Raw genomic sequence first — 27,357 nt, forward strand, 5'->3', positions numbered from 1 at the left:
CCATTTTCTCTGGCAGCACGGTGTTTAAAGGGTTTGTCTTGGGCTGTGAACAGGCACATTACGTCTACCAACTTTTTTTTTTTTGACAGTCTTGCTCTGTCGTCCAGAATGGAGTGCAGTGGCGTGATCTTCGCTCACTGCAACCTCTGCCTCCCGGGTTCAAGCAATTCTCCCACCTCAACCCCCCGAGTAGCTGGGAATCACAGGTGTGCGCCACCACACCCAGCTAATTTTTTGTATTTTTAGTAGAGATAGGGTTTCACCATGTTGGCCAGGCCGGTCCCAAACTCCCGACCTCAGGTGATCCACCCGCCTCGGGCTCCCAAAGTGCTGGGAACACAGGTGTGAGCCACCGTGCCCAGCCATGTCTACCAGCTTTCATGAAAGATGACAGAAGGAATGCCGAGACCAGCACTTCGGGATCCTCCATGCCGCAGTCTTGGCCTGCTTTCCGCCGCTGCGGTTCTCCATAAAGGAGAGTGTCTTCCAGGCAGTGGGAATCCCAAGGATGGCCTTGGAGCCAGAACCACCTGTGCGCACTCCCACCTTAGTGATTTACAAGCCACACGTCTCCTGTGTGTGAATGAATGCCTCTGAGCCTCATTTGTAAGCTCTGTAAAGCTGAGGGGTTCACGCTTCTCCTGGGCTTGCTAAGGATTCAGGGGATTAATGCAGGCAGAGTGCCTGGGCCAGGTCTGTTCCGCTGCGTGGCAGTACTAGCCGTGACAGCTACGTGACACAAGTGCTGTCCACACGGCAACACGTAAGCCTCGTGCCCCTCCACCTTCTTCCTGCCCTGTTCACACCAACAGGCGCACAAGTGGACGTGGCAGAGTTGGAAGGCAGAAGGTGGAGGACAGAAAGGGGCCAAAGGCCCACAGTTTGTAAGCCGGGGCAAGTGCCACATATTTTTATGTATCCAGAGTGATCTCTGACAAGGGTTGGAGTGACCTGTGTCATCTATATACCCGAAAGCACAGCCAGAGGAAGCCTTGATTCCCTCCTGTCAGCAGGGTAGTGACCAACTCACAAAATGGCCTGATTTCAGAAGTTTGGGATCAACTGAGAATATGTTTATTTAAAAGCAATTTTAAATATTAAAAAAAGTAGAAATTAACACATACAGTACTGAAAAACTGTCACATTAAACACATGTGAAATGACAAGTGTACTGATGTTTGATGGTAACATCCAGATGAGAATTCGGCATTTAACTAGTGGCACTACAGGATTCCTATACAACATGTTGAAGTTCTAGGCAATAAAAAAATAAATAGCAATTGCTGTTCAACAGTAAAATAAGACACAGACTATTTGCAGAACATAACTTTCCCCTCTGGGGGAAAAAGAACTAATTTGCTATTTTTTTTCATAAGGTTCCATATCTTCAAAATACTATATAATGTACAAAATTGCAGATAGTGGCTTACTGAGTTTAAGATCAAGATCAGACTTAAACTCAACAAGATCACCAAAGGTATTTCTACTGAGTTTTCCTATGTCCCACAGTAAGCTGGGTTAGAGAGAATTCAAATTCCTGATGGAAAACAAAATCGAACAAAAAACTAGAAAAAAAATGTGTTAAAAATGCTGTGTAAGTTGCTGCAAAAGGGGAAAAAGAATAGACACTAACTCCATGTAATTTTAGACATGCAGCTTTTAAGTTTTTTTTTTTTTTATTGAAAAAAAACCAGTTTATTTTGAGATCAGTGAAAAGAGTCTAGGCCACAAAAAAGAATAGCTCTTTAATGCAAGTTACAATGTGTAAATGAATGACCGGGACACTGAGCAACCTCAGATGCTGACTTCCATCGTGACACTGGTGTGGCTTCAGTACCGAGGCTGCTAAAGCTGCCAGTCACAACCCAGCATGTCAACTGGTTCCTCATGCTCTGTTTGGTGTGGAAATTCACATGTGCCCTGACACTGAGGAAGCAATTGCTTAAAATCACTTTCCAATAACAGCTGATAAAATATTTTGCAGGTTTGTCATGCAAGGTTTATTTATTAGGTGGCTATTCAAAGTTTGTATAGCAACCACTTAAGCAGAACTAAATTAATATTCACTGAGCACTGTAACGATGGAAGAGGGCTTTTCCTAAGGGTTGGGTTGGGAGTTGTGCTTCTGTGAAATTAACATCTCTCACTCATTGCCAAGATTCTCTGCTTAAAAATATTAGTTTTTTGTGCTGTTGCCAAAATAGCAATTTAAGCAAATGTAGTGCCAGAATGACACATGAGCCTCGGACTCAGGGAACGGTTCCACTGACTGTGGAGTACAACTATTGTATTCCTTTCCAAAATTCAGACTGATGTAAAAGACTGAAATACAATGTTCTTAAGGATCTGATAAACATGGCTGGGATGAAAAGAAAACTGAGAGGGAAGAGTGCTTTTCACAGTGCAATTCATAGCAGCGTTCAAAAACTTGGTTATGAATTGACTTGAAGGTGGACAGAGCTTAAGACTGGAAAAATTATCTATAATTGGGGTTTAACAAAGAGCATGGGAAAATAAACACTTGGTTTCAGCACCTGGATTCTACATACAGTAGGGAAACTGTGTGAAGAGTTGACTTTTAAATTCATCTTGAATAATCTTTTAAAAGTTTAAATTTGTCCAAGAACAAAACTAAGAAAATAATAAAAAATGGATGCAATGGATGCTTCAACACATCTGAGGGATGTGCATTCATAACACAATATGTCAATCCATACTCTTGAGAAAGCCAATGATTAGAAACAAATATTGTTGCAACCTTATAATTTCTGCTTTAATGGCAATGAAGTTTAAAAAATGTACAATTCCACTTATCCATACTATTCCTTTATAAAAGGCAGATTTCAGGTAAGCTTCTAAATGCATGCATAATGTAGAGGCTAATATTTTCTGGCAGTCCTTGGTTCCTGAAAGTTGAACTTCATATGTGTTTTAAACTTTTGTCAAAATAGTCATGAAAGATATGTTATTTTTGCATAATGAGGTAATATATCAGGGGCGGGCACTCATAAGACAGTATAAATCCACTTGTCTAAACTTGCATGAGGCTGTGTGCACTGTAAAATGCCACAAAGAGTTTTGGGTCAGTGAATATTTTGCTGAAGGAATAACACTTACATTTAACTGAGCACTTTTCTGTAATAAATACCAAAGTAGGTTTTTGTAGCTGTAAACTGTGTACACAGATAACTACAGGCTGGTCTGTCATGGAGCTAAAAGTTTCACCTGGAAAACAGAACCCACCTCTTTGCTAATGTTGCATTTTCAGTAACACAATTGAGAATACTGCATTGTCAGGAACAGAGTCAATTCTATGCCTTTCAACGGTTGCTGGAGACCACTTCTATTTGCAAAGCCAGCAGTTCCTATACTCCTATTTTTGTTTGTTTGCTTGTAAAACAGCATAGAGATGTAAGTGCTAGATGCCAAGGATGGCTTTGGCAAACCAGTAAGGCGCGCCGGGTCCGAGGCTACCCTCATACTGGCGAAGGCAGAAAACCACAGGATATTTACAACACACATTATATCCCCCTCCTGAGGTGGCCCTTCCATGAGTTTCTTACTCTGTAACAGCAGCTATATACACACTGTGCCCAGGGTTACATGGAGGCAGCAGTCTTGCATGAAGGATGTGGACAATCTTAAGGTTCTGCGTTTTGCTAGTCGGACAGGATATGAACAAAGGACACTGGAAAGACCCCCTTCCTTTCAGGCTGTCCTTCGATGTGGCCAATCTGCAGGGAGAAAAGAGAGTGGTCAGGATGGAGGCAGCAGGCAGTGACCCCATGACAAGCCCAGTGGGTAAGAGCCCAGCCTAGTCTGCCCACAGACCTGGCGGTGGAATCCCAGGCTTACCCCTCTTCCCACCCTTTAGTGAACTACAGGGAGCTTAACGGTCATAAACTACATAAGGAAAGAGCAAATGACAGAACTTCCAATATGCTCAGCATTCTACATGGATCTTGCTGCACCCACACAGCAACCCCCTGAGGTGGATATTTCTTATACAGTTTACAATCTTCATTTTACAGATGAAGGGACAGTGGCCCAGAGAGGTGACATGCTCTCCCACAGGTGTGGGGCTCTGGAGTCCTTGCTCTGAACCAGGACGCCTGGCTGCCTTTACAGCTGGGTGACCTCACACAAACCTTGCTAAGCCTCTTCTCTGTTAAGTGAGGCTAAAAAAAAAATCCCTTCTTTCCAGGCTTGTGTGATACATTTAAAAAAGAAAAAAAAAAGCATCTGAGAAGGCTGCTATGTACTATCACTTGTTTTCTGGTTACCGTGGAGGAAGAATACTGTGAAAGTTTGAGACTGATGGTGGCGAATGGCCATTTTATTGTCTGCTGCACTGGCCTGTAAGCCAGTTACCTGTAAAAATTTTCTAATTACCTCAATTAGATTAGTATTGATTGCACTAAAGAGAATCATGTAATGGGCTTTCAATAGAAAAAACAAAATCGTGCATATTGGCTTCCAATGCCAAATCGATAGAGAGGAAGGTGGTTTTAAGAGTGGAACAGAGTCAACCAGGCCTGCACAGCTCTCCTGAAGGCTTGCCCACCCACCGCATGTGGTCTTAGTTGGCATTGTGCATGTGTGAGGTCTTTGTGAATTTCACATCAGTTAGGATGTGTGTGTGGCACCATCTTTACATCTAGCGAGGCACGTAATGGTGGCACACACAATGTCCCCTAGGAATGATGCTAGGGACACCAATGACAGCTTCCCATTCCCCGCAGGTATCTCTGCTGTAGTCATCAGTTGCTTAGCAAAGAACATGATCACTGCTTGATTATAATAATATTAACAGATTACAAAGTGAGTTCCTCAACATCCTTGTGAGAAACGATTAATCATGTCCTATTTTTCAGAGGAAAGTGAGGCTTACAGAAAGGACATGCTTCATTCAAGGCTCATAGAGCTAGTCACTGATTCACGTGGGGGGCTTCAGAGCCCACCTCCTCATCATGAGACGAAGTGGACTCCCTGACAGGCTTCATGCCAGGGGCTGGCCCCACTCTGCTGACAGAGGCTGGAGGCACCCCCTGGGCTTCCCCAGGCTGATCCCTTCAGTCCAGTTTCTCAACCATGGTGCTACTGGCATCCTTGCTTGTGGGGGCTCCCTAAGTACTGGAGGATGTTTAGTGGCATCCTTGGCTTCCATCTACTAGTTGTTGGTAGCAACCCCCTTCCTAGGTCCTGACAATCAATATTTCCAGATATTGTAAATGTCCCTGGAGGGCAAAATTGCCCCAGTTGAGTCCAAACAAAATCCCTACAGCTGTGATTAAGAATGTGAGGTCACTGTCTAGGCCTGAAGGAAGAAAAGTCAAAGGTGAATGTGTGCCCATGCCTATGTGTGTGTGCACACATGTATATACATATGTATTTCTGGGCATTCTTAGGTACTGCTGGCTCAACTGTGAGCCTCAGGTCCCTTCCTGGCAGACAGAACTGAGTCCCTCTTGGCAGGACGGGGCTCAGGCTGCCAAGGAAGGGGAATTTTCACCTTGATGTCAGGAAATGATCAACAAGGAGAGCAGAAGAGGTGGCTTATTCACTGCACCTTGGCCTGACAGTTCCCATTGGGAGACTTACTCCCTGGCAACCTGAAAATCAATAGATGTGTGGACTGCCCTCGCAGGTCACTCACAGCCTGGATACCTAGCAGGGCCTATGAGGATGCTGATGTCTTTCCCTCCTGATGCCTCAGCTGCAGGTTTTAATGTAAAAGGAGTTTTCATAGATATTTTCATTTAATCTTTTCCTAAAATTACGTGGAGAAGGTGTCTTGGCCTATTTGACAAAGAAAGAACTGCAGACTGGATTAAGAATTGAGTCTGAGGACTTGTCAACTGCTGAGCCTGAGCAGGAACTCGGGCATTCTGATTCCCAGCCTGGGGACAGTGTGGAATGGTGAGCAAAGCATACAGGCTCTGGGGTCAGGGCCGATCTGGAATCTTGACTTAGCCTGCTTACTGGCTGAAGGACCACAGGCAACATGCTCAACTTTCTTCCGCTTTAGTATTTATCTGAAAAATCAGAAAATGCCTACAACTCACAAGGTTACATGATACCATAGGTAAAGTACATACAAATGTTAATTCTCTTGACCTGTCTTCAAAGCCCCATGGCTGTTTTTCTTTTTTTTCAGACGGAGTCTTGCTCTGTTACCCAGGCTGGAGTGTAGTGGTGTGATCTCGGCTCACTGCAACCTCTGCCTCCCGGGTTCAAGCGATTCTCCTGCCTTGGCCTCCTGAGTAGCTGGGACTACAGGCGCGTGCCACCATGCCCAGCTAATTTTTTGTATTTTTAGTAGAGACGGGGTTTCACCATGCTGGCCAGGCTGGTCTCGAACTCCCGACCTCGTGATCCATCCGCCTCGACCTCCCAAAGTACTGGGATTACAGGCGTGAGCCACTGTGCCCGGCCAGCTCCACGGCTGTTTTTCTAGCATGTAATAGTGTGTGACATAGAAAAGACACCAAATGCAATGGCTTTTTGGGTGAGTGATGCAGCTGACAGGGTCCTTGTGCTCAAGGGCCCTCTTTTACTGCACTGTCTGTAGGCTCCAATGTGGTGCCTGCCCAGGCATGCTGTATGAATGTACGGATGAAGTGGATGGATATTTGTACGTACCCACCACTCCTGGTCCTCTTCCCCTGTGACAATAATCACTTCTCCCTCGATGAATGTGAGCTCGTCATCGTTGTCTGCCTGGCAGTCATAAATGGTCTTCACTCGCCTCACTTTATTTTTCCCCTTAAATTTAAGAAAGAAATTGGTTTTTAATTGAAAGAATGGACTGAATGGAAAAAAAGAGGAGTGGTTCTTTGTAAAATGGTTGACCTTGGCAAGTAACTTAACCTCGCTGAGCCTTGATTTCCTCACCCTTGAAGGGCGGGAAGAAGAGTGTCTGCCAGGTGCCCAGCATACTGTGTACTCTTAACCGCAGGCCCTTCCTCTCCCCGCATCATCAGGGTGGCCCTGCATTGGTGACTGGGCATCATCAAGTTATTTTCACCAGAAAGCAAACACTATGGGTAGGGATCAAAATTGAGCTTCACCAAAAAACATCAAGCACTCTGTAGCCCCCCCAACCCACATCAGCTTGCAGAATGACAGCAGAGTCTAAAAACATTTTTAGGAAACATGACGTAAAGCAAAATGTGCAGCTTCTGCATAATGAATGTGCAGCATAAACAAATTTGTCAGTCCCCTCATGCAAAACAGCAAGTCAGTACATGCTGGTTAAACACAGCAGGATCGGCCTGGGGCTCGGAGAAGTCTATGCAGTTCCTAAAACAGTTTTAATTTTTGATCAGTTTTGATTTGAGCATTTATTTGTTGAACTTCCAGTTCTTTGCAAATAGAAAAGTGAAAATAGAGGTATCACATTCTAAATGATGGGTTTTTGTTTTGCACCTGGCTAATTGGCAATTTTAAAAAAAGCAAGCTGTCTCTTTAAATGTTTTGGGTGGAGTGCCTCTTCCTCTCTGTCCCCTAGTTTCTCCTTTAATCACCCTGATAGTTCCAGCTGCTTTCCGAGCTCCCTTCCGGGCCGTGCGGGTGGGTTGGAGAAGCCTGGCAGAACTGTGGCAGTGACTGCGTGAGCAACTGAGAGGCCTGCAGTGTGTTAATTTATAACACAGAGATTAAATGACATAATAAAACTATATAGTGTGTAGCATGAAATGAAAATTTTGCATCAGTGGTGCTTGGGAGTCATGGGAGAGTTCCCTTTTGAATAGCAGAAGTATCCACCATTAGACACGGCAGCCTCCAACCTACAGGAAGATGGGTTTTATTTTTCTTAATTTAAGTATTGATATGACACACTTTTACTGTAACATTTAAATTTTTTTTTTTTTTGAGACGGGGTTTCACTCTGTTGCCCAGGCTAGAGTGCAGTGGCATGATCACGCTCACTGCAGCCTCGATCTCCAGGGCTCAAGCAGTCTTCCCGCCTTAGCCTCCCAAGTAGTTGGGATCGCAGGCATGTATCACCATGCCCAGCTAATTAATTTTTATTTTTTATAGAGATGGGTTCTCTCTATGTTGCCCAGGCTGGTCATGAATCCTGGGCTCAAGGGAACCTCCCACTTTGGCCTCCCAAAGTGCTGAAATTACAGAGGGGCACCCAGCCCCGTTTTAATTTTTTTGAGACAGGGTCTTGCTCTGTCACCCAGGCTGGAGTGTAGTGGTGTGATCAGCCCTGAAACTCCTGGCCTCAAGCGATCCACTTGCCTCTTCCCAAAGTGCTGGGTACTGTAACATTTTATAACAGAACGTGAGGGGGGTAGAGCTGCCATGTGCAATGGGAGAACTTTTGGATACAGAGTAGGAAACATTTCATGAAAATGACAGAATATGAGATTTCTACAAAATTCTATGCTATTCTATTCTATTCTATCGAGAGCTTTATCTCCAATTCCTTTAGGAAGCTGCAGTGAGAAAGTCTGACTTAGCAGATACTCAGGGAGCCAGGCGCAGAGGCTCACGCCTGTAATCCCAGCACTTTGAGAGGCCAAGGTGGGAGGAGTGCTTGAGCCCAGGAGTTCAAGACCAGCTTGGGCAACATGGCAAAACCCCATCTCTACCAAAAATATTAAAAAAAAGCTAGGCGTGGTGATATGTACCTGTGGTCCCAGCTACTCAGGAGGCTGAGGTGAGGATCACCTGAGCCTAGGAGACTGAGGCTGCAGTGAGCTCTGATCGCACCACTGCACTCCAGCCTGGGCGACAGAGCGAGCCCTTCTCAAGAAAAAAAAAAAGAGAGAGAAAATACCCAGAACCCCGAGAGGAAAATTGCTTTCTCGTGACCCTCAGGAAAGGAAAAGTTTCATCCTCAAGGTTCCTAGGTAAGAGTGACTACTTGCTGAGTGGTCTAGGTGCCAGCCAAGTGCTGCTCATTTGTCACTGTATTTAATCATCTGTGAGCTCAGATATTGTATTAGCTCCTTTTTGTATGTGAAGAAAGTAAGGCTCAGAGAAAGTAACTTGCCAAGGTTGTGCAGTTATGTTAGGCACTGAAGCCAGGTCTTGAAGCCTGCCTGCCGGAGCCTAAAGCCTGAGTTCGTAACCCACAGGCTCCAATCCACCATCATGCTTGAACCAGAACACATAAGGGTCAGGTGAGCAAGCTCTCACTTTTTCTTGTGTAAGTTGGAGCACTCGCCCTCCCACCAACTTGCGAAGTGCGGAATAGGGTTCCTAAGGGCCTGAACATTGGTCCCACCCACCGTATTGATTTTTCTGGGCAGTGGTACGGGCGTCTCTGGCAGAGTAGGCGTGAGGTCATTGGAGTCTTCAGATGCTTGCTTTTGGATGGCATCTCTGGACTGCACATTTGGGGACAGATCCAATGGGTGTGACTTCGGTGTGACCTCAGAGGGTTGCTGAGCCTTGGGTGAGACATCTCCAGTCTGGGATTTTGCTAGCAGGTCTCCCAGCTGTGGTTTGGGGGGCAGATCCTTCATCTGTGGTTTGGGAGGTAAGTCTGAGAGTTGGGGTTTGGGTGGCAGGTCCCCTAGCTGTGGTTTCGGGGGCAGTTCTCCTGGCTTAGGTGGCAAATCTCCAATCTGGGGCTTGGGGGCCAGTTCTGTGGGCTTCGGGGGCAGGTCTCCAGGTGGTGGCTTTTGTGGCAACTCTGCCAACTGTGACGATTTCTGAAAGATTTCGGGCGGGATGTTGGCTTTGTCTAGGGAGAGATGATCTGTTTTCCTTAGTGCCACTGTGGAAGCAATCAAAAACAGGGTCATTGGTGGGAAGGGCTGCTTTCCTGTCAGTCACCTAAAAGAGGCACCATCATCATGAAGGGAACTGACCTAGAGTGAGCACCTGAAATGGATGAACTCAGGGGCCAGGCCCACCCAGGCAGTTTTACAAAGACAAAGTTTGAAAGCCTGGAAAGCATTACAATTCACGATTTTATGCTTCAATTATATAAGAACAGGATGTCTACCTTCATCCAGAATTAAAAAAGATAAATAGAAACAGATTGCAGAGAATCGGAAAGTACAGTTATTAAGCCTAACACCTAAATGTAGCCATGTAAAATTCTTTTATATAGTTCCTTTTAATTTTCCTATATATTTTCTATAGATATAACTTTTACTTGCTTTTATCTAATACCATTTTAGCAACAGTATTTGTCATGTTATTAAAAATTATTTACTAGTTGTATGTAATTTTGAATGGTGCATTCTATTCCATTCTATAGCTGTATCATAATTTATTATTATTTCTTCCCATTTTACATGATTCATGCAGTATACAAGAGAAGCAGCAAAAGGCTTCTTCTACTCTGTGCCCCTGTCTCGGGTTAACCTCTGTTACATTTTGGTGATACACATGCATGTGCTATGTCTTTTAAAAACCATACAAGGAATACATACATTGTCTGAAACTTTGCTTTTCTCCCACTTAATATGTTTAAGAGAGTTCCAAATCAGTTATTTTTATTCTGCTTAATGGCTGCACAGTATGCACAGCTTAGGAAATGTATCAATTTGTTGACCCATTCCCATAGCTCTTTGTACAGCTCTTGGTACTTAGAAAACTATGGACATGTCTCCAATTCTAGCTCCACCACTTACTAGTTGTGTGAATTTGGGCAAATTACACAACCTCTCTGTGCTGCAATTTACTCATCTCTTAAAATCCTACTTCAAAGGGTTGGCATGCAGATTACATGGGTTAATATATGCAGAGAATTTACTGACAGGCCCTGGCAGGCTGTAAGCATTAATGTAGTAGTACTACCATCACTGTTAGGGTTCTTTAAGGCCCTATTACAGTATTACACTCCTGTTTTACTCATTTTTGTAACTTTGGCTCCTGGCACAAGGGCCAAGCACACAGCATGCACTCAGGGAGGAAACAGCTGACTAAGGCACACTGAGTGACTCACACTAGGAATTTGATCCTAAAAATATAATGTATTCAGAAAGACATTCTTAAAGAAGGAGAAGAAACAGATAAACCTCATGTTGTAAATGTCACAGTCTGTACTGGGGCTGTTTCTGCTCATGACCTGTCTAGTCATATCTCTAAAAAAGTCAAAATCAAGGGGCACCCTGCTCACAGGCTGGTCCCTAAGCTTCTGCTGAGGTAGCTTGGCTCTAAAAGTTAATTTACGTCAATCTCGTTCCTCTCTTGGAAGCCTGAAATTGGCTAAGAAACAATCTAAGCCAGGCAGTCAAGAGGGAAAAAGCTAGGGGGAATCCCTGAGGTGGTGGGGCTAGAAAGGCCTTGGCTGTGAGTCACACTGATGGGGCAAGAGAAACTGTAAGTGCCAGGCATGGAAAATCTTCAAAACACCCCGGCCTCTTCACCTGCAGCTCCAATTCTAGGAATTTATCCTAAAACTGTGATCAAAGTCATACACTGAGATGTCTGTGCTAGAGTATCTGGCACAGCACTGCTTATAATGAAAAAAATGCCACTCATCTGAATGCAGGGGATTGTACGGACAATAAATAAAAATTAGCCGGGTGTCGTGGTACATGCCTGTAGTTCTAGCTACTCGGGAGACTGATACTGGAGGATCGCTTGAGCCCAGGGGTCCAAGGCTGCAGTGAACTATGACGGTGCCATTGCACTCCAGCCTGGGTGACAGAGTGAGACTCTGTCTCAAAAAACAAACCAACAAATGACAATGATATGTAGCCAATAAAAATTATACTGTTGTATAATTAATAGCATGAAAATGTTTTTATTATGTGAAAAATATTAGCTTACACAGAAACTTTAAAAAAGAGTAGAGAAAAAAAGATGAAAGATATATTCTAACTCATCAGTTATCTTGGGTGGTAAGACTTCAGGTAGTTTTTATTTTATTTTTCTTTTTAGTTCTATTGAGACAGGGTCTCCCTCTGTTACTGAGGCTGGAGTGCAGTGGTGCAATCAGGGCTCACTGCAACCTTGACCTCCCAGGCTCCAAATGATCTTCCTGTCTCAGCCTCCTGAGTAGCTAGGACCACAGGTATGTGCCACCACACTCAGCTAATTTTTAAGTTTTTAGTAGAGATGTGCACGGCCATGCTGTCCCCAGCTTCAGGTATCTAGACCCTGTCCCACATCCTCTCTCCGCACTCCTGGCTTTGGTGTGACAATGTGACTGTTGGCACCAGTCTTAGACCCTTGAGGGGAAGAGGCAAGGCTGGCCAGGGCCTCAGGGTACACTGGCCCAGGTGACTCAACTCTGGGCAGGAGAGAGATGGGACCACAGGGCAGGGAAGGAGAGGAGATTGGCCTTCTTGAGACCTGCTGCATGACGTAGCTTCATCTTCCTAAGAGCCCGGCGATGTGGATATCACCATCCTCCCCATCTTCCAAGATACCGAGGGAGGCCGTGGAGCCTCCCATGTCACGAAGTGAGTAAGGGATGGTCAAGTCCTAGCCCAAGGATAGTTCAGACTTACAGGAAAAGGGTTACCATTCCACCCCTGTTTGCTGGGCATGTGCTGGGCCCAGCACCATTTCAGGCACTTGGGACACAGCAGATGGAAAGGACTAGGGCCCTGCCTGCTGGGAGCTCACATTCTACCAGAGGGTGACAAGTAAACATGGAGTTACCAGAGGATGAGGGCAGATAAGCAGGGGAAGGGAGAAAAGAGTGCTGGCTGGGTGGGCAGGAGGAGAGTGACCACCAAGGAGGGTGTGGTCAGGGAAGGCCACTCTGATATGGCAAGAGTGGGTCAAAAATGTGCAGGAGGCTCGGACACCAGATATCAGGTGGGGGTTGAGAGAAGAACCACCAGATGGTTCAGGACAGAGGAGTGACATGATTGAATGTGGAAGGCTCCAGTGTTCTGCTGAGAACAGACTGCAGGACCAGGTTAGAAGGCTCCAGGCAGACAGGGTAGGAGGCTCCAACTGTCCAGACAAGGGATGATGCTCATTTGATCCTAGGTGACAACGGTGGAGATGATGAGAAGTGACTGAGTTTTAAATAGATGTGGAAGGGGGAAGAAACAGTATTTGTGCAAGCACAGGATGTGGTGTGTGAGAGAAACGGAAGAGCTAAGCACCTCTCTCAGGCTTTAAGGCCTGAACACCTGGAAGAATGACACTGTCTTTAACAGACGGGGACACTGAGGAAGGAACAGTCTGGAGTGGAGTCGGAGTCTGTATTCCAGTTTTAAGTGGAGAAGCCTGTGAGACATTGGGTGGGGAAAACTTGCTCCTCTAACCGTGCTTTTTCTTCTACTCTCACACCACAACGATCATCAACACAGAAGAAAACTTCTGTGACCAAATGTGTGGGGGTCTTACCCCACCACTAAGCAGTGGATACCAGCCAGGTGTCCTCCAATCCAATTCTGACACCATCTACCTGGAGACAGCGTTAGATCCCATAGCTTGAGGCTCAGTCCCCCAGAATGTTCCCACCTTCCTGCCCAGTCGCAAGTCCAGGCCTCTGGAATTTCTGACCAGTTGGCTTCAACTGGGGTTCCAACAATCCCCTCCTGGGTTCGATTAATTTGCTAGAGTGGCTCACAGAACTCAGAGAAACACTTACCTAAGTTTCTCAGTTTACTAAGAAGTGTGTGTGCGTGTGTGTAAGAATCACGGCTCACTGAAGTCTCGGTCTCCCAGGCTCAAGCTATCCTCCCACCTCAGCTTCCCAAGCAGCTAGGACTACAGGCCTGTGTCACCATGCCCAGCTATTTTTGTTTTTATTATTGTCTGTAGACACAAGGTCTCAATATGTTGCCCGGCTGGTCTCCAACTCCTGGGCTCAAGTGATCTACTCACCTTGGCCTCCCTAAGTGCTGGGATTACAGGTCTGAGCCTTCTCAGGGCCACAGCTCCTGACCCTAAGAAGGATATTTTAAAGGATAAACAGCCAGATGAACAGACACACAGGGCGAGGTCTGGAAGGGTCCTGAGCACAGGAGCTTCTGAACCTGAGGATTTGGGGGTGTGCTGCCCTCCCTGCACGTGAGCGAGTTCTTCTTCACTTTCCTGTTGGCCTCCACGGGTTTAGCTTTCTAGAAGCTCCCTGAACCCAGTTCTCTAGGGTTTTTAATGGCAGCTTCATGACGTCAGCATTCCTTCCCCCAGGGTATAGAGTAGGACTATCTTAGGGGAGGATCTCAAACCCACAAGATGGGAAAAGATCAGAGTCCTGCCTTGGGGCACATAAAGGAGGGCAGGAGAGATTCTGTTTCCTGAGGCCTAACACATCCAGCATTACAACCAAAGACTGTAACAAGGGATGTGGACACTATGAACCAGGAACTGTGGATGGATACCAATACATATATATCTATAGCTCCATAAGCCATTCCTTGGTTTTCAACCACAGATCCCTTATACCAAAACAAATGTATCTATCAGAACATTTGTTGTAGCATTTATGAAACAGTTACAGCAATGCCGCCACCTAAAATCTGGAGAAGCCAGTGTGGGTAGGGATGCATTTAAAGAAATAATTAATTTGTCCTATGAAGTCATACAAACACTTTCATAATCGTGTACTAGCCTCATTGTTCTTTCCTGCCTTGGTCTACTGCTATTGGACCTTACGATAAACTTGTGCAGAGCTGTTTTGCACAGAGATCAGCTGATGATTAGCTAGATCCAGTTCCTTCTTGGGCCATTTTCCACAGGCATTCCATCCTGAGGGGGCTTCAACTCAAACTCCCAATACATCTGATCGTATCAGTATTATCCTAAGGCTTATTTACATGAGGAAGCTGAACCTTACCAACGCCCCCAGTATTACACCATATTGTGATACAATCATGGTACAATTTAGCTTCATTACAGATTAGTAAGAATGACAGAGGTATTTCCTTTGCCTTCCCAATAAAATCTCCCCTTGCCCATATACCAAATGTTATTAAGGACAGGTGTTGTTACAATGGCCATGACTCAGTCATTTCTGGATTTGAAGTTAATTAGGGGTAGAGCCAATCACCCTGTCTCATCTCACAGGCTTGTACTGAGACTGGTTTCCACTGGGTGTTATCAGTTATAGCACAGCCCACCTGCCTCCTGCAGGCAGGACATGGGTGGTGTTAATTTTACTAATTAAATAGAGACAGGGTCTCACTTCATTGCCCAGACTGGTCTTGAACTCCTGGACTCAAGTGATCCTCCCGCTTCAGCCTCCCAAAGTGCTAGGATTAAAGGCTTGAGCCATAATACCTGGCCTATTTCTTTCTTTTCTTTCTTTCTTTCCTTCCCTTCCTTCCATTTCTTTTCTTTCTTTATTTCTCTCTCTCCTTCCTTCCTTCTTTCATTCATTCATTTGATGGGTGTTTAGAATAGTTCCTATACCTATCAACTACACTGCAGAACATGTTTTACTTTGCCCTAATCTAAAGGCACGGGCAGTCATAGTACATTGATGTAAACTGCAAGTGCCCTCAGAGAACTTCCGTAAATTCAGAGGGCTGTAAGAATCCCACAGGTGTGCCCTGAGCCTCAGCAGCCAAGACTGAGGGCCACTGCCCCCCACTTCAGCCTCTATTTGTATTAAAATTGTGAAGAGGCCCTGTTGGGTCTGGGTACAGGCCCTTTACCAAAGCTGCATCTTAGCATTCTCTTCAGCACTGTTTATTGAGTCGGCCTGGCTCACTCTGCCAAAGCCTCCTTATCTTTCCAAGTTGACTCCCATCTTTTGCCTTCCTCCTGGAAGAGAACTCCCTCTAATCTGCATTTTCCTCTGAATTCTGCTGCTCACTGAAAGCAAACTCAGCTTATCCCAGGATACCCAGACCTGCACCTATCTCCTGTAAGGCCCTTTTCTGTCTGGTGGGCCAGTGTTGTTTAATCCAACATGCATGTTGCTGCAGTGTGTAGTAAAGGACTGAGTACAGTTAGGATATATGTTTTGCACCCAGAAATGTTGGGTGCCCCATACTAGAGTTAGATGACTGGTGGTCACACCTACATGTAGTTTAGTGTGAGTGTGCCACAAGGCCTCCTACAGCTTTCCTTGTCTCAGGGTGGGACCATTCCCTAAAGGAACTCACATCCACTATGTGATGCCCACTATTTTATTGATTGATTGATTGACAGGGTCTCACTCTGTCACCTAGGCTGGAGTGCAGTGGTGCAAACATGGCTCACTACTACCTCGACCTCTTGGGTCCAAGAGATTCTCCTGCCTCAACTTCCTGTATAGCTGGGACCACAGGTGCGCACCACCACACTCTGCTAATTTTTCAAATTTCTGTAGAGACAAGGTCTCATTTTCATTATGTTGCCCAGGCTGGTCTCAAACTTCTGGACTCAGGTGATCCTCCAGCTTGGGCCTCCCAAAGTGCTTGGATTACAGGTGTGAGCTACCGTGCCCAGCCCCACTGCTTTAATCCCATTAAGAACCCAGTGTTTTCCCGTATTCTGCTTAATAGCTTTTCATCCACAAAAGGAAGGGTGATAAAAGTGTACATAGCACACTGTGGCATGTTGTGTATGCTGCCATTACATTTTGTCCTTTATACCCAAAGATCTTTCTAAGCATCTGATCATCAAGGTTTATATTAATAGTGACATAAAAATCAGTCTGCTGGGAGCTGTACACCACACATTTGGTATCAGTGAAGCAGGATTTGTTGGAACAGCTCTGACTCACAGAAACATGTGGTTTGAGAAGAGAAAGGATAAAAGGGTGGGGGATCACGAATCTTTGGATTCCTACGTGGCCATGTGGTCACCCAGGGTATGAAGCCACAGCTGTGCTAAGATCAGTTACTAAAGGTAAAAGTTACCAGTGGAATTCAGAGATGGATCCAACTCCCTGGGAGTTGGGGCACTGAATGCATAAAGAAATGTGAATTAAGAAGAAAGTGAAATATTTAATCCCTTGGTTATTGTTGTCTATAATGGCTAAAATAAAAGAGGGTGCTGGGGTCAGGACTTGAGGCTGGACTGAGCTCAGATGTGGGTCTGCCTGAGCTCAGTCCACTAGCCTTAAAGTTACCCACAAAGGAGAAAATTATGCAGGGACAACAGAAAGTACCTCTGAGACTTGTGGTTACCAAGAAGGTAGTCAATGTGAAGGAGGGGCAAAACTAAGTAACTATGGAAACTAGAGGGTATAGTGTGAAAGAACTGTTTCATTCTGTAGATCAGTATCATCAGCTTCCTGAGGAACCTTTACTAAAACGCATTATAAGAGTGACTAATTTAGGGGCAGTATCTTTGGTTTTAAACACTACAGAGTAGAAGTACATGTTTGGACTGATGGGACCCACAGCTCACTATTGAACAACTGCATATGGGTTTATATGATCCAGACACACAGGAGGCTATTCCTGCGGTAACTGCCAGCTTGGTGGAACAGATAAAAGCCACTGTAAGGTCTGTTCACCCTGAGAAGGGGGACTGTCCAACTCTACCTACAAATGTCAAGTGGGACACCCCAGATGCAGTAGCTGATATGCTCTGTATGCATGTGGGACTGGCTTTATGATGACAGGGCTATTCACACTCTGAACATGCCTGTTACCCAAGTCATGGTAAATGTGTGGTTAAGAGGGCCCCTTCTACATGGGCACCCCATGTGATATTACTCCTACAGAAATGAACAGTTCAAGAAGCCTTATTAAATTTGCTGTCTCAGCTTCCCTTCATGGGTCTTATAGATGCTAATAAAAATATTAGGTTAATTAACAAGAGAACAGGGAAGTGCAAAAGTGAGAGCCAAAGGACTCTTCCCAGGAAGGTGGAAATTTTAAAATGGTTATTAACAAATAAGGTGAAGAAAACACTGATAGGATAAAACTAAGAAGAAAAAGAAAGGGGAGAGTCATGGGACTCATCCCAGCAGGGTGGAAATCTTTAGATGGTTATTAAGAAATGGAATGAATACAATGGAAATTGATACAGTTAAAACAAAGGTCTTTGTTTTTTGAGGCAGGGTCTTGCTCTGTCACCCAGGCTGGAGTGCAGTGGTGTGATCTTGGCTCATTGCAATCTCTGCCTCGCAGGCTCATGCAATCCTCCCACTTCGGCCGCCTGAGTAGCTGGGACTACAGGCATGTGGCACCACGCCTGGCTAATTTTGTGTATTTTACGTAGAGACAGGGTTCTGCCATGCTGCCCAGGCTGGTCTCAAACTCCTGAGCTCAAACAATCCGCTCGCCTTGGCCTCCCAAAGTGCTGGGATTACAGGCATGAGCCACTGCGCTTACCAAAATAAGGTCTTTTTTTGCTGTTGTTAAAAAATAACGTGTCATTCATGAGCAGGGGCCATGCTAATCTCTGTATGGTTCCAATTTTAGTATATGTGCTGCCGAAGTGAGCACAACAAAGATCTTAATACAACATTACTGAAGGTTGGGTAGACCAAACCCCTCCGCTCTCCCAACATTAAAGGGCCCTAACCCAGTTTACTGTATTTCTTGCAGTTTGAAGAAATTTTAAAAGTTGCAAGGTAGAGATGACAATGAAACATATGATCTGAAATTGCCTGGGGAAAAAGTGGGGCAGACTAATCAAAATAAAGATTGACAAAAGGTCCAGGGTCCTTTGGCTCAACCCTTGGCAGAAGACCCAAAGCTTTTTGCACGAGAGAGAGTAAAATGGTCTGGAGGTGAAGAAGTTCCTGAAACTAGAATATAAAAATGTAAGGGTTGATAGGATGATGAAAGTTGGTATATTTGAACACACTTCATATGAAGTGACTGCATCTCTTTTTTTTTGAGACGGAGTCTCGCTCTGTCACCCAGGCTGGAGTGCAGTGGCGCAATCTCGGCTCACTGCAAGCTCCGCCTCCCGGGTTCACGCCATTCTCCTGCCTCAGCCTCCTGAGTAGCTGGGACTACAGGCGCCCGCCACCACGCCGCTCTGTCACCCAGGCTGGAGTGCAGTGGCGCAATCTCGGCTCACTGCAAGCTCCGCCTCCCGGGTTCACGCCATTCTCCTGCCTCAGCCTCCTGAGTAGCTGGGACTACAGGCGCCCGCCACCACGCCCGGCTAATTTTTTCTATTTTTTAGTAGAGACGGGGTTTCACCGTGTTAGCCAGGATGGTCTTGATCTCCTGACCTCGTGATCTGCCCACCTTGGCCGCCCAAAGTGCTGGGATTACAGGCGTGAGCCACCGCGCCCGGCCGACTGCATCTCTTTTATTTGATTGTATCATGGTAATGAACACAGTATCACACTGGAGAATGTTTCCCCTACCTGCTACTATAAAACAGAAGGCATGTAAATCTGCTCTCCAAGCAATATTAATTGGACATGCCCAAGCCCGCAAAGTGCAGAGTAGACGCCAGAGTGCTGGCAGGGACAAACTCTCCACTTGATAACCCCCTGTGGAGCAGTTCCTGGGGCTTATGGCAAAAGTGTTTGAGCACCTCCCAGCAACAACTACTGGGACTTTGGAATAGAGAATTTCCACTTAAGGGACCTTGCTATGAAATGTTAGTTGAAGTTACCCCTATGACATCTGAAATACCCATGCCGTCTCAGGTGATGTCCAAGAACATTCTAATGGGGAAGGCAGTGCCTAGAAGAGTTCCACAATAAAATGGGAATGGTTTACAGAGGATCATGCTACCTGAGGAAAGGAACGCAAGGAGGAGATACTCCTTGGGGGTGGGGAGGGGGAGAGAGAGAGAGAGAGAGAGAGAGAGAAGCAGAGTTTCCCCAAATCATCTAAGAAAAAAAGTATTTTTTCTCCCCTACCCGATGCAGTGATCCTAGGATGGGAGTTGCTGGGACAGCAAAGATGATTTTTGTTTTTTAGGTATGGGGTCTCACTGTATTGCCTAGGTTGGTCTCTAACTTCTGACTTCAATCCATCCTCCCATCCTCCCATCCTCCCACAGAGCTTAGATTATAGGTATGAGCCACTGCGCCCAACACTTCAAAAAATTTTTAGCAGGAATGCTAAGTAAAAAACTGTAACCATGTTTTTAAATCTTACGTCAAAATTCCTGAGGGCATCATGGGGATGAGATGTGCCTTCACCCCTTCTAACAAAATTGGGGCTAACAGTGAATATGCCTGGTGGTAAAAATAGCTCATTAGTTCTGCATCTATGTAGCCTCACCCTATCTGAATGGGAGTGGACTGAGGAGGAGCTACTTGCTAGACTTGTATTGCTGCTTGTAATCTAGACCAGCACAGTGGCGATTCTAATGTCCCTTCAAAAAAGTTTGGAGATTAATGGAGAGGAGAAATAGTAGCTGAGAGTAAACAAATAAATGGGTAAATAAGACAACTCAAAAGAGTCTCAGGGCAAGAGATGACACTGCCTCTTAGCTCAATGATTCCACATGCCTGAGAGGGTGAAGCTGTGTATTTACCCAGACCACTCCTGCTTGTGGAACCTGACAATATTGAGAGGAAACCTGCAAACCTGAGTGTCATCATCCTGGGAGACATTCATACACTATGATGGACTGGACTAATTATTAATGATTGTGTATATATATGTTTTTTGATATAAAGGATCCACAGTAGAAAACCAGGGAGTAGGCTGTGGTGCTATGATATGTATTAGTTTTCGTCCACAGTTCCTGGCTTATAACCCTTGTTATAGTCTTCTGTTATTAGGTTAGGTGTGTCAGGCCTCAGAGGCAGGCCTCTGACCTTCTCTTGCCCTCTTATTACCTATCCCAAGGCAGGACTCTAATCCGATTGTGGGTCTTAAAACACCTTCCATGAGAGGGTCCTACCCTATACCCTGGGGGAAGGAATGCTGACATCATGAAGCGTTCATAAAAAGCCAAGAGAACAGGGTTCAGTGAGCTTCTGGGGAGCTGACCATGTGGAGGCTCCTGGAGTTTCCAGAAAGGGCTTGGAAGCTCTGCACCTGATATGGCTTGGCTGTGTCCCCACCCAAATTTCACCTTGAATTGTAGCCCCCATAATTTCCACATGTTGTGGGAGGGACCTGATGGGAGATAATTGAATCATGGGGGCAGTTTCCCCCATACTGTTCTCATGGTAGTGAATAAGTCTCATGAAATCTGATGGTTTTATAAGGGGTTTCCCCTTTTGCTTGGCTCTCATTTTTCTCTTGCCTGCTGCCATGTAAGATGTGCCTTTCGCCTTCTGCCATGATTGCGAGGCCTCCCCTGCCACATGGAACTGTGAGTCCATTAAACTTCTTTTTCTTTATAAATTACCCAGTCTCAGGTATGTCTTTATCTGCAGCGTGAAAACGGACTAATACAACACCCCTTCCCCCATACTTCACTCTACACATTTCTTTATCTGTATCCTTTGCAGTATCCTTTATGATAAACTGGTAAATGTGTTTCCCTGAGTTCTGTGAGCTGCTACAGCAAATTAAATGAATCCAAAGAGGGAGTTGTAGGAACCCCACCTTGTAGCCAGTCAGTCAGAAGTTCTGAAGGCCTGGACTTGCAACTGGTATGTGTGTGTGTGTGCGTGCAGGGGGGCAGTTTTGGGGACTGAGCTCTCACCTGGTGGGACCGGCACTATCTCCAGGTAGACAGTGTCGGAACTGAATTAGAGGACACCCAGCTGGTGTCTGCTGCTTGGTGCATGGGGAAAAATCCCCACACGTTTGTCACAGAAATCTTCTGTTGACGATTGTTGTGATGTGAGAGCAGAGGAAAAACACAGTTAGAGAATCTTCCCCCACAGGCATCAAGTGATGATGTGAAATAGGCTGTTGTTGGTGAATTCGGATTATGGATGAATACTTTGGTAGGAGATAGAAACGTGGAGCTTTCCACATTGGGAGGCTGAGGTGGGGGGATCACCTGAGGTCAGGAGTTCGAGACCAGCCTGACCAACATGGAGAAACCCCCGTCTCTACTAAAAATACAAAATTTGCCGGGCGTGGTGGTACATGCCTGTAATCCCAGCTACTCGGGAGGCTGAGGCAGGAAAATCGCTTGAACCTGGGAGGCGGAGGTTGCGGTGAGCTGAGATTGCACCACTGCACTCCAGCCTGGGCAACAAGAGCAAAATTCCGTCTCAAAAAAAAAAAAAAAAAAAAAAAAAGAAATGTGGAGCTTTCCAGATGGCTTGCAGAGGGATGGAAAGAGAGGATGGATGGATCAATCTTGGCTCTGAGCATTAACAGCTGTGAACTTCACATACAGAGACAATGCGATGGTGTACACCTCGTGATAGAACACACTACCACCTATGAAGTGGTTTTGCCAAAGCCTCAATCTATCTGATCAGGTTTCTGGAATCAACTTCCAATTAATAGGAAATATGACAGACAGGGGAACATGTTAGATGAACAAACACGAGGGGATGGAATCCAGACTGGAGAAATCTATAGAACGAATAACACAGTTTCTTCAACAAATAAAAAGAGAGAGATGCAGGGGAAACTTTAGCCTAAGACACTTAGAGACAAATCAATCAACTCTACTGTGTGGACTTTATTTTAATCCTTATTCAAACAAACAAGTTCTTAAAAAAAAAAAAGGGCAGTTGTGAGACAGCTGGATATGTTAACACTGGGTATTTGATGATATTAAGAAATTTTTGATTTTTTAGACATGATGAATTTTTTGATGTAGTAATAGAATTGCGTATGTATGAAATTGGCTGGGATTCGCTACAGAATTACTGAGAGTGGCTGGGTAGGGAACTAGATGAAAGAAGATCAGGTATAAACTGTTAAGTGCTGGAATGGGTGATAAGTATGTGGGTGTGGTGGAGGAGGCTGCAGGATACTACTCTGTCTTTTTTTGTATTTCTGTATATGTTTATTACAGAAAATTCCAAATAGTAAACACACACACACACACACACACACACACACACACACAGAGAATGGGAGTAGAGCAAGGGGGTGGTGGTGGGAGGGACACAGGTCTTGATGGGTATTGACAGTAGGCCTGCCCTGATAGGGCAGGTCAGATGGAAGGAAACAGCAATGCAAAAGAGGGAGGGACACCTGCTGGAGTCTGTCCCCGAGGGGGTGGGAGGGTACAAAGTCTACCTTAGGACCACTGCCACCATGCCAGGCAGGTGGTAGTAGGGGTGGACTCAAGTGCTGACTCAATGAGGAACAGAAACAAGGTGCTCCTAAGGAGAGGAGAGACAGTGTGGGGGAGTGGGCTGAAAGGTCGCGGTGCTGGGACTGCTGGGCAGCCCCAGATGACCATGTGAGGTCAGCAGTCATAGGGAGAGCCAGACTGCCACCCTGACTGTGCGTCTCAGAAGTCAGTTGAGTGGCAGAACCCAGCACAGGATGGGCAGGAGCTGAGGGAGCAGCACAGGATGGGCAGGAGCAGCCCATCAGGGAGTAACTTTGGTGATGGGCTGACGCCATGCTGCGAGGGAAGGGAGGGCACGGAGGGGATGAGTGCAGGGAAGAGCTGGCGGCAGTTGTGGTAAAGCCCCATGGGCACTGAGAAGTGCTGGGGTCTGCTGCTAGAGAAAGCAGGCTGGAGAGGCAGGGGTGATATGTGAGCGATCTAGGACGGAATCTGGGCACACTGTAAATGGGGGTACATGCCTGGGAAACTTGTTTCAAACTCCTCTGAGATCAAAACAGCCCGTTGGGCAGAGTTTAAAAATAAAAGACAACAAAAACCAACCCTAGATAAAGACTCAGCAAACCCAGGGGAAGTCTTGCATCTGTTCTATGGAAAGTGAATCAGCATTCATTTGGGAGTCCCCTCATCTTACTACACAGGAGCCTGGCCTGACCAGTCAGTGCTCTTCAAAGTGTGTTACTTCACTAAGAACTCTAGAGAGTGGTGAATTTCAGCTTCCCAATACTAACCCCCAGTTTGACTTCTGCTCAAACTAGGCAACAGAGCACTAGACTGGGGTCACAAATCTTCCTGCTGACACTGAAAATCCAAGGAGCAGGCCCTGAGCTCCTCGGGGCTTCCAAGGTGGGCCCTGCTGGCCTTGCAGGCTTATATAAGGATGGAATGATCTAGACGCTCCTAAAGGTATTTTGCAGCTTTAAAGGTAAGGTATGGTAACAACAACAACAAAAAAGGCAGAACTATCACTTGTGTTGTAATAAGAAGACTGAAATTTTGGTTTTACAAATGAAAAGCTTGTCAGCATTAAAGAAGACTCGGTCAAAGAGCTGAGTGTCTTAGCTTGGCAAAAAAACAGTATTTATAGACACTGCTTTCTTGTACTTTGCAGAGCATGGGTATCTCTACTCTGCACGACAGATGCCATCCCAGGGAAGGATTCCTTTGCCACCCACTTGCTAGGGACTTTCTGAAACATGACTTCATTTTGTCCTTACAAAACCTCACGAAGTAAGTATTATTTTCCCCATTTTACAGATGAGGAATCTCAGGTTTAGTGAAGCTACTACGTCACCTGCCCAAGGCCACACAGCTACTAAGTGGTAGAGCTGGTGTTGGTTCCCAAGTCTCTCTGATTATGTTTATAAGGGGAGAAAGAATGGTACCTGGGGATTATAATAATATAATGTCTACAAAATTATTATGTATTCTGGAAAAGTATGGTGCTTTGCTAATCACCAAATTTGAGTTTATAAATACCTTTCGTCATTTAATGTGTATTTACTAGGCATCCACTACATGCCAGGTGCTGCTCTAGGCATTTGGGATGGATCAATGAACAAGGGAGATAAAAACCTTGGGCCCCTTGGAGGGGGTAGTGACACTTTAATTACATGTAAATGTAAAAATGATAGATCTTACCTTTCTGAGGTAGTTTAGGAAGAACTCTTGGGCCAAGGGCAGTCTTTGCAGAACTGGTGCTAATCAACAAATAAGAATCATTTAGGATCTAAAAGTGCTAGAATATCAATAGCAAAATATTATTCAAGGAAATCAAATCAAAGGTATTTACATAATCATCTAAAGAATGTTTTCAAAATTTCTTTCTTTTTTTTTTTTTTTGAGACGGAGTCTCCCTCTGTTGCCCAGGCTGGAGTGTAGTGGCACAACCTCGGCTCATTGCAACCTCGGCCTCCCGGGTTCAAGTAATTCCCTGCCTCAGCCTCCTGAGTAGCTGGGATTACAGGTGCCCACCACCACGCCCGGCTAATTTTTGTATTTTTAGTAGAAATGGGGTTTCACCATCTTGGCCAAACTGGTCTTGTACTCCTGACCTCGTGGATCCACCCACCTCGCCTTCCAAAGTGCTGGGATTACAGGCATGAGCCACTGTGACCAGCCTCAAAATGTCTTTAACAAAAGATTAGTCTATTTTCCATATTTCAGTTTGCCTGGCTGAGGAGGCACAGTAAAAAGATGAAAAAGAAGTCCCTCTTAATGATAAAGCCCAACTCCTCTACTTCAAGGCATTTATGAAGGCACCTGGCACACTCTAAGTGGTGACCCCAATGTAGTGCACAGAAGTAACTCTTCCCACATGATCCCACAAAGCAGCTGTGTTTCCAGACAAGGAAACGGAAGGGAATGGGGGTGTTGGCGGCTGGCAGAAGGTCTCGCATGGGTCAGAGGTAGAAGTGGAAATTCGGCCCTAGCTCCCCTGGCCTCCAGAGCCCTCACTTCCTCCACTATAGCAAAGAGATTGGTTCTCGGGCCTCCAGGCTCTCCTAGGCCTTGCCTTCCTTTTGGAGGACAGGTAAATGAGGGTGACAAAGGCCCAAGTCCCTGGAATACAGGTCCACACCACATTGTCTGAATCATCAAACGTTAACCTCTGCAACTGAAACCCCAGTGCCGTCAGTGGTCTACATTATGTGGAAGCCACTATTTTTCTTTAACAAGAGGTTTTGGCAATTCTCAGAGGATACCAGGAGGCCTGCTTGCCTGAGAAGCAGCAGTAGCCAAGTGCCTGAGCCCCATCTGCCAAGAACCCCTTTATTATCTCATCTCTCCATTTCTGTTCCCTGATGTCCTAAGAGTTGGTTGCTGCTGCTTCTTTTTTTTTTTTGAGACAGAGTCTCGCTCTGTCACCAGGCTGGAGTGCAGTGGCATGATCTCGGCTCACTGCAACCTCTGCTTCCCAGGATCAAGCGATTCTTGTGCCTCAGCTAACTGCATTTAAAAGAAAAGAAAAAGCCAAACCAACCAACGAAACAAAAAATAGTCAAAGAAAGAAGATGAAAAGTGTGTGCTCCTTTCTGTCCTGGCTCTTGGCCACCCTTGGTCTTCACTGCTCTTTCCTCAGCTCACTTGAAATCCTCCTGCCTCTGGGCAACAGGGGACTATTGCTGAGATAAAGCCACCACTAAACAAGAAACAGTAAACATGAGAGGGCTTTGCTTCTCTTGAAAGAGACTCCATCTCAAAAGCAAACAAACAATGAATTGCCAAAGGCTCTAGTTCACAATCAGCTTGATTTTGTTCAAAAACTTTTTTTTTTTTTTGAGACCAAGTCTCGCTCTGTCATCTAGGTTGGAGTGCAGTGGCGTGATCTTGGTTCACTGCAACCTCCACTTCCCAGGTTCAAGTGATTCCCCTGCCTCAGCCTCCTGAGTAGCTGGGACTACAGGCGCACCCCACCATGCCCGGCTAATTTTTGTATTTTTTGTACAGACAGGGTTTCACCATGTTGGTCAGGCTGGTCTTGAACTCCTGACCTCAAGTGATCCACCTGCCTTGGCCTCCCAAAGTGCTGGGATTATAGGCGAGAGCCACTGTGCCCGGCCAAAACTTTTTTTTCTTTTGAGACAGGGTCTTGCTGTCGCCCCGGCTGGAGTGCAGAGGTGCGATCATGACTCACTGCAGCCTCAATTTCCTGGGCTCAGGCGGTCCTCTTGCCTCAGCCTCCCGTATAGCTGAGACTACAGGCATGTACCACCATACCCGGCTGATTTTTTTTTATTTTTAGGAGACAAGGTCTTGCTATGTTGCCCAGGCTGGTCTCAAACTTCTGGGCTCAAGCAATCCTCACACCTTGGCCTCCCAAAGTGCTAGGATTACAGGTGAGCCACTGTGTCCGGCCTTTAAAAACCTTTTATGAGTGCTTTTGGAGTGTCAGATATTCTCCTCACTCTGGAAAAGGAACACCAGAACTTTAGTTTTACAGGGTCCCCCAAATTACGGTTGAAGGAAGGTGAGTGAGGAATGAAAGGCAGGGCACAAGGGCAAGGAAGGGGCGTGGAATGTGGAGTCGGGAGAACAAGCAGGCTGGAGAGCTGGCTCTGACATCTGCACCCACCACCTAACCACTCTGGGCCTCGCTCTCCTCACCTGCAAAACTGAGGATAATAGTAATTGGGCCTATCTCACAGGGTTATAAAGAGTACATAAGATAGTGGTATTAAAAAAAAGGCTGGATATGGTGGCTCACATTTGTAATCCTAGCACTTTGGGAGGCTGAAGCAGGAGGACTGCTTGAGCCCAGAAGGTCAAGACCAGCTTGGGCAACATGCTGAGGCCTCGTCTCTACAAAAAAATAAAAAAATCAGCTGAGTACAGTGATGCATCCTCTGGTTCCAGCTACTCGGGAGGCTGAGGCAGGACCATCTTTGAGCCCAG

The 27,357-nt window shown here is 45.7% G+C and overlaps 1 protein-coding gene and 1 pseudogene across 18 annotated transcripts in view; both read right to left on the reverse strand.

The window, feature by feature from the left end:
- Positions 1 to 1,051: 1,051 nt before the first annotated feature.
- The window catches only part of ASAP1 (ArfGAP with SH3 domain, ankyrin repeat and PH domain 1), a 389,931-nt gene continuing 363,625 nt past the window's right edge, over positions 1,052 to 27,357 (reverse strand). For all 18 annotated transcript variants that reach the window (XM_024251018.3, XM_024251022.3, XM_063726810.1 and 15 more), the window contains 4 exons: positions 24,604 to 24,662; positions 9,246 to 9,736; positions 6,643 to 6,765; positions 1,052 to 3,734 (listed from right to left, as the gene is read on the reverse strand). In XM_024251018.3, the coding sequence (XP_024106786.3) occupies positions 3,660 to 3,734; positions 6,643 to 6,765; positions 9,246 to 9,736; positions 24,604 to 24,662 (748 nt within the window). In that variant the 3' untranslated portion in view covers positions 1,052 to 3,659. The remainder of the gene's footprint in view (positions 3,735 to 6,642; positions 6,766 to 9,245; positions 9,737 to 24,603; positions 24,663 to 27,357) is intronic.
- Positions 18,157 to 18,269, reverse strand: LOC112134757 (U6 spliceosomal RNA; annotated as a pseudogene).

This window comes from Pongo abelii, chromosome 7 (assembly GCF_028885655.2).
Source record: "Pongo abelii isolate AG06213 chromosome 7, NHGRI_mPonAbe1-v2.0_pri, whole genome shotgun sequence".
Lineage (NCBI taxonomy): Eukaryota > Metazoa > Chordata > Mammalia > Primates > Hominidae > Pongo > Pongo abelii.